Source organism: Larimichthys crocea, chromosome XIII (assembly GCF_000972845.2).
Source record: "Larimichthys crocea isolate SSNF chromosome XIII, L_crocea_2.0, whole genome shotgun sequence".
In the NCBI taxonomy this organism is placed as follows: domain Eukaryota; kingdom Metazoa; phylum Chordata; class Actinopteri; family Sciaenidae; genus Larimichthys; species Larimichthys crocea.
This window is the reverse complement of record NC_040023.1, coordinates 32215412-32224942: the sequence shown is the minus strand read 5'-3', so window position 1 is coordinate 32224942 and position 9531 is coordinate 32215412. Positions and strand designations below refer to the sequence as shown.

At 38.8% G+C, this 9531-nt stretch overlaps 1 protein-coding gene across 1 annotated transcript; it reads right to left on the bottom strand.

Moving 5' to 3' along the window:
- Positions 1–3302: 3302 nt before the first annotated feature.
- Positions 3303–8911, bottom strand: dhdds (dehydrodolichyl diphosphate synthase). The gene is made up of 9 exons (XM_027287449.1): positions 8692–8911; positions 8402–8478; positions 7191–7307; positions 6949–7091; positions 5764–5880; positions 5537–5638; positions 5282–5396; positions 4596–4703; positions 3303–4026 (listed from the first exon to the last, which is right to left on the bottom strand). The coding sequence occupies exons 2-9, from the start codon at positions 8462–8464 to the stop codon at positions 3784–3786; spliced, it is 1008 nt and encodes a 335-aa protein (XP_027143250.1). The 5' UTR covers positions 8465–8478; positions 8692–8911; the 3' UTR covers positions 3303–3783.
- Between the last annotated feature and the right edge of the window lie 620 nt (positions 8912–9531).

Sequence of the window (9531 nt, the reverse complement as noted above, 5' to 3'; positions counted from 1 at the left end):
AGGAGATACTTAACGTCTCCAGCCTGGGTACAAACTTTTTATTTTCGACGACGATGCACAAATAGGTTTCAACCGTCGTACCGGCCATGGCTGTAAACGTTAGTCAGGGATGATGACGTTCTTCTGATGCAGAAATATCATACGCAGCCGTTGACGTTAACCGCCAAGCTACAAAAAAAAAAACAAACCCCCCCAAAAAAAACAAAAACACACACACACACACACACACGAAGCTAACCCAACGAGTTGCGGGAAATAAAATAAAATAAAATAAAATCTTACCTTCGATTTAACCATGTTGCCGAGAGGAAATTAACAAGACAGCTCACAAAAAAACGGGCTTTTTTTTTCCGGGGAGGGATAGCAACCGACCAGTCGCTGAGTAAAATGGCGAATGTATAATGCAAACGAATGTTTTTGTAGTTTATACACTGAAATATAAGAACGAAACCGGTTTGAACCAGTTTTGTATTTCGACGCCTGTCATTGGATACCCGCGCGTCACGTGCTTTCGGGGTACCACCCATTTGTTAAAGAGGCAGGAAGGCGCTCGGAAACAATACCGCGCGGTGCCGCCGGGGGAGCGCTGCACCGAAGATTTACACTTTAATTAAGATTTGCATCGACAACACGGAGGCTAGAGGACAGAAGCCATTTTGTCATGAGATAGTAGGGTAAACACAGGTGATACTAGTTAAGGTTCTGTACCATTATGTATATTATATATATATACTATACATCATATATATATACACACATATTATAAAATAATAATACATTTTATTTCATAGGCACCTTTCTGTCACCCAAGGGGGGGGGGGCAGCATATATGGATATAATACATATGTATATATAATATTTATACATGTGTACATACTATATATTGCAGTTATGTATGTATGCACACCTTGCACAGGCTAAATATATGACACATTTCTATGTATATCGCTATAGATATATTATTATTATTATTGTTATTATTATATACTGTATAACTATTATATATGGTTATTATTATTATATACTCTATCATTATTATTATTTATTATATACTGCTATTAACAATTACACTACCATCAGTACTATTACCATCATCTTGCCACTGCACCATATCAACCTATTTATCTTGTGTTTTTGTCCCATTCTGTGTGTTATTTTTTATTTTTTCCTACCTCAGTATCTTATTCTATTGTATTTGTATCGTATTCAAATTCGTATCGTATACCAGACTGCTATGGCGACCTAATTTACCTTTGGGGATCAATAAAGTCATCTATCTATCTATCTATCTATCTATCTATCTATCTATCTATCTATCTATTCAGATTCAGCATGCTGCTGTGGTGCTCACTGTAAATGCTTTGCTGCAATAAATGTAACCTTAATTACAATCATTGGAAACACCTGCTTTGACCCCACTAGTTCATGTCAAAAGGGTCTATAATTGGCCCAGTTCACTATACCTCTTCCGGATTGTTTAACCCAACTTTTGTGCTGACAAATCAGGCCATGAAACTCTTGCAACTACACTCTGTTCATCATTCTTTCAACCACACTCTGTAAGCATCTGGGAACTGAGGTGACAAACTGCTGTAGTCTTGAAAGCGAGAGTGAGATGTTTTACCATTCTCGCTTCATGTTTCAGGTTTTCAACTGCTCAACAGTTTGTGGTCTCCTTCGCTGTATTTTATGTTTCATAATGTAGCAAGTCAGGACTGCAGGCGGGCTAGTTTAGCACTGGACTGTTTCACTACAGTGCCATGCTGTTGGGATACGTGCAGAATGTCATCTGGCATTGTCTTGAAATAAGCAAGGCTGTCCTTGAAAAAGATGTTGTCTACTTGGCAGTTTATGTTCCTCCAAAAACCTGTATATGTGCAGGTTACCCATGCTATGTGCACGAATACATCCCCATACCATCAAAGATGCCAGCTTTTGAACTGTGTGCTGACAAATTTTGACATGTCAGAACACTGGATAGTTTTCGCTTCAGTCCACCTTAATGAGCTCTGGCCCTCAGAAGGTGGTGGCGTATGTGGATCTGGTTTATCTATGGTTTCCTCTTTGCATAGCTGAGTTTCAACTTGCATATGTGGATGCAGTGATGAACTGTGTTCACAGTATTCACATTCCTCAGCTTATGCAGTGATGCCCATGACAGAACCATGGCTGCTACTGATACAGTGCTGTCTGAGGGCCCAAAGATCAAGGCCATCAAATATTGGTTTTGGGCCTTGTCCCATGCGTAAAGCCAATTCTTCTGATTCTCTGAATCTTTTAGTGAAATTATGTACATATGCATATATGATAATGATATCCACTGATTCTCTGCAATTTCACATTGTAAAACATTTTAAAATTGTTGCAATAGTCTTTCACACAGTGCTGACCCCCCTCCTCGTGCTTACAATACGATTGCAAAAGACTTTTACTGCCCAATCATGCCACTAACCTGCTGCCAGTTAACCTTATTAATTGTGAGATGTGTTTTCTTTTTAGCATTTCACAACTTTTCTAGTCTTTTTGTCGCCACTTCCCAACTTCTTCGAAACGTGTTCCTGCCATCAAATCAAAAACGGGCATGTAACTTTCCAAAAACAATAAAAAATAAATAAATAAATGTCAGTTTTTAACATTCGATAAATTGTCATTGTGCTCTTTTAAAATTCATTATGAGGTTTCAATATTTTGCACTTCATCACATTTTGTTTCTACTTACATTTCCCTTAGTGTACCAACTTGTCTGGAAACAAGCTAGTACATTAGCTGAAGTACTTTAAGTATATTAACATTAATATTTCCATTTTTATTTTACTTAATACTTCATATTTCATTAACAGACATACAGTCACTTTAAGTAATTAAAATTAGCTCCACGACAACATTGAAATTATAGTTTATAACTTACAGCTCATAATCTAACTTGGTAATATTGTATATGTATATGAGGGTTTTTTTGTTTGTGTTAGATCACTTACTTTTTAAAGTTTACCCACCTTTATAAGTCCTGTTACATCACAATTATTAACCAAGTACTTAATTTGAACAAAATAGCATCTGTATACAATCATATTGATTTAATATACACAATAAATTAAACTTCATATTTACCAGTTAGTCAATTGGTTTCCCCTAAGATACCCTATATCTTACAAAAGTACTACTTTTCTGCCACCCAAGTTAAGACATTAGATACCAGTATATTAAAAGCCAGATGAAGCGAAGAACTGGAGCAACTGATTGCAAACAGCCATAACATGGACATGTGGTGCGCAGGTTCAAAAGGATTGACTCAAACAGGGTTTAATCATGTCTGACATACAGTAATCACTTTATTCTGTTAAAGAAAGCTGGTCAAAATCTAGTTATGTTATTAACATCATACTCAACAAACAACACTTTCTTTAAGACTCAACAGAACTGCAAAACTGGACTGATTTATATTAATCTCGATGACTGCTTCAAGAACATTTCCAACACACAGCATCCCTGGCTGTCACTTATAACCTGATCTTCCGATGGCATGCATTTGACAGACAATTTTCACAACAATTTAACTATATCTTGACCAGACATTTCCATGTATTGATCTACAATCATAAATATCAATTATTCTACAGCCCCATAGGGGTAAAATATCCTTCTCGTTTTGTACAAATCAGTAACCCAATGAATCCGTTCACTCTTCCCTGTTCCACAGAAGCCCTTTTGGGAAGAGCACAGGAGAGGTTTCATCCCCACTTCAACATGGGGTTTGTTCTACTGAGCCTTTTTCTTTTTTTTTTAGGCCAAGACATCTTTGCTACATAAGTCACTAAAATAAGAGTCTCTCTTGTGCTTCAGCGCTTCGAGGAAGTCCTGAATTCGTTCTTCCCGGCAGGTGGTGTAGTGCAGCAGTGCCTCTTGTCTTCTCTGGGCGTCGGCAGGCTTTCCGTTCCCATGATGCTGCAGGTGCTCTGCTACACAGGCACGATCCGCCTCGAGTTGCAGTAAGGCCTGATGCTCTTGATGGAGGTCTCTCGCTTTCTAAAATAGAACACGTGTTAAAAATCCAGTTAGGAACAGATTTAATCACCTATATGTGCTTGTTTGTTTTGGTGACAATAATAACTGTTTTACCCAGTAATACTGGTCGATGACATTTACTGCTCACTGTCTTGTCTTTGACAAATGTTGATTGTTTGAGGTATACACTGATATCAAAAACATCCCACGTATTCCTCATTTGTCTTTACAGTTTACACACTGCGGGTGCTCCATACATACTCTACATGAATATGGACACTTTTTGCCATCAATGGTCGCCGCTTTGGGCCGGCCGCATTGTGAAACTGGCGGCTGAGGAAGCTGCTGGTGCTGACGTGACAGCAATACACAAATTTGTAAGTTGTACATCTGTTTTTTCATATTTTGCCAGTCAAGTGTTGGACAATGCAAAACTTTTAAATGTGGCAGAATGAACAGGAAGCTCGAGTCATGCACAGATCCTCACCTACACTGACTTAAAAGACACCTATCAGCTTTATAACACTCAAAACTGACAGAAGTGGAGTTCAATCCAAACCTTTGGCAGGATCACAAAATGCAAGCCTTACCTGAATGGATTTGTAATTTAACTGATATTGGAGAACGGCTTCACACAGGTTCCAGAATGAGTACTCCGGCCACAGAACTGACTGAAACACTAGACAGGAGTGGGAAGTCTGCAGGATGGAGGATAAAAGAAAATCAATATACGTCTCAGAGGAGAAGCTCGAAAGTGTTTTACAATATGATCAAGTCATTACGCATTTTTGCCTGGTTGCTTAATACCGTCTATCATAGATCACACCCCTAATATGGTGGATACTACTTAGTCGTTACAAGCCTAAAGAAATGGTGTGTGTTATGGTCTATTCGTCCTATGATCAAAACGTGTGGTTGATATTAAAAGAGAAGTACCACTGTAATAGGATACTTTACTTTATAAACAACTCTTGCTACATTAAAAGCAAAAACAGACAGAATGGGACTCTCAAATGCTGAACATCACCACAAAGTCGTACTGGAAAACTGAAAGCAAACTTGTATCTGATACATATTTTGCAGATACTTTCGCCCTCAAAGACAAATGTGGGCCAATGTCTACTTAAACTAAAAACCTGGTTTAACCTGAAATACAAGCCCAAGTCATCCTAACTGAGAACAATTACTTAACATGCAAATCTTAATCGCTGATCTTACTTTAGTGTCGATGTTTAAGTGGAATATCTGATATGCATGCAGACATTCTCGTCCTCACCTGCCACAGAAGAAAGTCGCTAAGGCGTACCTCTCCGGAGGTGCGAATAAGCAGATCAGGATTGGGAGAATTATTGCTGTACAAACACTCACTTAGCAACGCCTCTGAAACGTCACTGAGCATGACAGGGAAAAAAATAAAATAAAATCACAAACACAGCTTGGTTTAGGGTTATGTTTTCATATTTTATGTTGCATATGGATGCTGGCAGGAGATCAATAACATCAGCTCAGTATTATCTTTATTCTGGTTTACCTTGCTTTGATGAGGCCTTTCTCAACTCCCCAAGCCATTTCTCTCACCGCGTTGGTGATTTCGTATCTTGACGTATAGGCAAAACACACGTTGAGGAAACATCTGCAAAACAAGCATTTGTATACCTGTGGTTATTTACGATGCATAATATAAATGGCTGGTATAGTGCTAAAGTTACTGATGATGGGGGCCACAGAAGAAGAGGTACATATGAATAAAACACATACTTATTGTGGGACTTGGTTGTGATCACAGCTTTGGCAATAAGTTCTTGGAGATCAAGTGGCAGCATTTCTAAGTCTCCCAACACCCGGACACACACACCGTGCTTCTCCAGATTCTCTCTAAAGTAAGGGAGAGACAAAAAGGGTTGATGGAATCAAGAAAAGCATGAAGACAAACAGGGAGAACAAGAATTACTATTGTTTCACAAGGCTGCGGAAACATGCCCATCTGCATTTTCCTACCAAGAGCTACTCAGAGGCGCCTGCACTGAGGAATTTTCTACACAGTAGCAGGCTCCCTGAAGCAGTCTGCAATCCAAGGTCTTGTGTTAAAGTAGTTTGTCAGGTGTTGGTGTTCAACATGATAGCCCTAGCCTCATTTTCTACAGTGTCGTTGCCATAGGGAAAAAAGGGTTTTCCGTGACTGAAGAACAGGAATAGGGTGTGGTGAACAAGTTAGCCGTCATTCAAGCACATATGCTCCATTGCTAAAAAAAAAACATTTAGAAAAGTCCGGTAATCCAAGACCAAATTTGTCCAACGGCCAATATCTAGTAACATTCACTGTGGCAGTTGCTGATTGGCTTAAATAAATAAAGCTTTAAATGGAGTGTTTTGTTTCTATATTTGTTACAGTATAATAAGAGGCAGCTTCTACAGTTATAAGATACCCTGGCACGGAAAAAGTCAGTCTCAGCCAAAATAGCATTGGAAATAATTGATATTGTGCACTCCACTTTCAGCCTTTCTTCCTCTTATCCATTCTGGCATTAGTCCACACTATATCTTACTCAATGGCTACAGTGGAGTAGAGGTTTTTTGTGTGAACTGTCAACTTTGTATCCAGCTGTAGCAAAGAACTCTAATATTTCTTCATTGTGGGAACTATGTTCACGGAAGCGCATTTAACACATCATGAAAAAGTTATTGTTACAGCTGGAAAATAACTACCATCTGAGGCCCAGTTCATTTTTGCATATTTCCGTAAAGAAAACATGCAAGTTTCAGTCTTGTAAAGACACCTAATTTACAGTACACAGCAGTGCTCAAGCGCTGCATTTGGTTCCTCTCAGCTTTACTTTAAGGAAGCTGTGAATCATATGCCGCATAAAATGTGACCTGTGACACAAGCGACAGCAAAGTTAAAAGCTATTTTTAATCTTCAGGATTCTTTAACTTGAAACTCACCGTTCATCCAACAGCTTCAAAAACTTCTGCTTGGCAAGCTCCATCAGCCCGTCCACCTCGTCTTTGGTGCGCTTGAAGTTCTCAATGCTGAAGGCGTACACTGTGACCTCTTGGATGTTTAGGTGCTTACACCAGCGTAATGTCTGGCGTGGAAGGAACAGGGATACACGTACATGAGCCACCTATGTTATGCCCAACTTAAATGTTTGAGAAGCCATGGTTTGATCACAACACAACCCCACCTCTGCCAGCTTGTTGAAGCCCTGCATGTGCCCTTCCTGGCGCTCCATGTGTTTCTTACGCGCAAAGCGACGGTTACCGTCCATGATGAAGGCCACGTGTTTGGGCATGGGTCCAGCCTGGGAGACACAATTGCAGATCAGGGAGTCAGGACATTAGGTTTCAAAAACAAACAATCTTGGTCTCGTGGTCTGCTTGCAAGCTTTTTTTTTTTTTACAGTGCTTTAAACAGCGTCTCATAGTGTTCATCAGAGGACGTCCTATGAGCAGTCTCCATCCACAAGATTGTGACATGCAGTTAGACGTTGTGTAAAAAAAAAAGGGGGAATTTTTGGCATTTTTGGAACAAAACCAGATATTTAAAGACGTCAACTCTGGCTCTTGAAAACTGTTATGAGCATTTTGCTCTATTTTCAGGCATTTCACAAATGATTCATTGATCGTGAGCACTGCTCTGGAGGTATTTCCAGAATCCTGATTCAGGATTAACCCATTTCTCAAGGCATTAACTATATTTCATATCCAGGTAGCCAGAAATGTCATCTAACTTGTTTTTCTTTTCTTTTTTGAATCGCCCATGAAAAAAAAACATTATTGCATATTAGTTTCATATAGAATAATGCAATGTAAACAAATATAATTGGTTCATTTTTATTTAGTTTTCAGTCATACAGATTGGATATTTAATTTAAAAAAAGGTGCAGTCTGTAAGATTTGGGGCCTTTATTTTCAGAATAAGGCAGACATGGAATATTAGATGTTTTCATGTAGGTATAATCACCTTAAAACGAAAAAATCTTTTTGTTTTTGTTACTTTAAAAAATTATCTTTTCATATCTACAGTGAGAGCGGGTCCTCTTTCATGAAGACCGCCATGTTGAAACACTGTGTTTCTACAGTAGCCCAGAACAGACAAAATAAATAAAAATAAATACTGACTGTAAACAGGTGTAAAGTGTTGTAGGAAGGTGAGGAGATTGCATTGCAGTGATTAGTGCACTAGACGAACCAACTAAATTCATTGCACCGATTTTAAAATAACAGCGGTTCGACTTGAGACACAATTTGTACATTGAATGATGAAATATAATATTCAATAGTCATGTCAGGGGTCAAAGGAGTCTTTGAGGGTTGTGGAAAACTGATGCTCAGCTTCTGTGACTCGAGTGTTAATGTTAATGAATGAGACAAACTGTACAGACTCATGGCTTACCTTCAGGATATTGGCTGAAATCTTTTCAAGCAGGTTTAATTCATCTTCTTTTATCCACGACATTTTTATTTTATGGTCTGAAAAAAAACAAACAAAAAAAAAACAATGAAATAACAGTCCACTTATCACCGACCCAAATTTAGACAGAAATGCCCAGAATTTGCCTTTTATACAAAAAAAACGTCAACGTCTCATTTTAAAAAAAATAGTGATTTAACCGTTAACGTCAACCGTCAAGCCTGGCTCACGAGACATGCAGTGAGCTCTGTGAGGCTATAAAAAGCACGAACCTCAGTCACGCGTCGTCCAGAAAACAGCCGCTCCGAACACAAACCGCTCGGCTCATTCAAACTCTTTGCACCGCTCGCTGTTTCACTCGATAAATCGCCGAAATGTTTTTAGAAGAATCACACAGCGCTTCCAACTCACAGCTTTTTTACGATGACGATCGCTTCCGCGTTGGAGTAAAGTGACGTACCCCCGCGCGCTGGTGACGACTTCCCGTCAGATGACATACAGACATAGACGCCACATTGAGTGGGCTGGTCGTTGGTCGCGATACGTCAACCGCCATATTGGAAATGGCAGATCTGCCCGTAAACTAATACAAGGAAATGGACTGAACTTCATAAAGCGCCTTTCTACAAAGTTCTTTAAGTTAATGCCTCTTATACACCCATTCACACACACACTAATATATCTGGGAAACAAACAGGCACCAAAACAACGTATGTATTTTTCTAATGCTGAGTGTTTACAGCTACTAATGTGTGTAACACTGTTACTGTGATGATAAATATTGAAATATTTATATTTAACATTTAATCTGTGTCTATAATAACCAGATCCTGAAATGTAGATGTGACATGAGGGTTTTCTGAATAAAGAGCACTAATGTGTACATACATACACATACACACACGCATATATATATACATACACACACACACACACACACACACACACACGCATAGTACACATATATGTATGTATGTATGTATGTATATATGTGTGTGTGTGTGTGTGTGTGTATATGTATGTACACGTTAGTGCTCTTTATTCAGAAAACCCTCATGTCACATCTACATTTCAGGATCTGGTTATTGTAGACACAGATTAAATGTTAAATA

Bases quoted from the DNA above. Each gene is read 5' to 3' on its own strand.
- dhdds (XM_027287449.1), bottom strand. From the start codon at position 8,464: ATGTCGTGGATAAAAGAAGATGAATTAAACCTGCTTGAAAAGATTTCA. The intron at 7,308-8,401 runs GTAAGCCATGAG...TGTGTCTCCCAG, and splicing joins TTTCAGCCAATATCCTGAAG to GCTGGACCCATGCCCAAACA. The intron at 5,881-6,948 runs GTGAGTTTCAAG...CCCTTACTTTAG, and splicing joins TTGAAGCTGTTGGATGAACG to AGAGAATCTGGAGAAGCACG.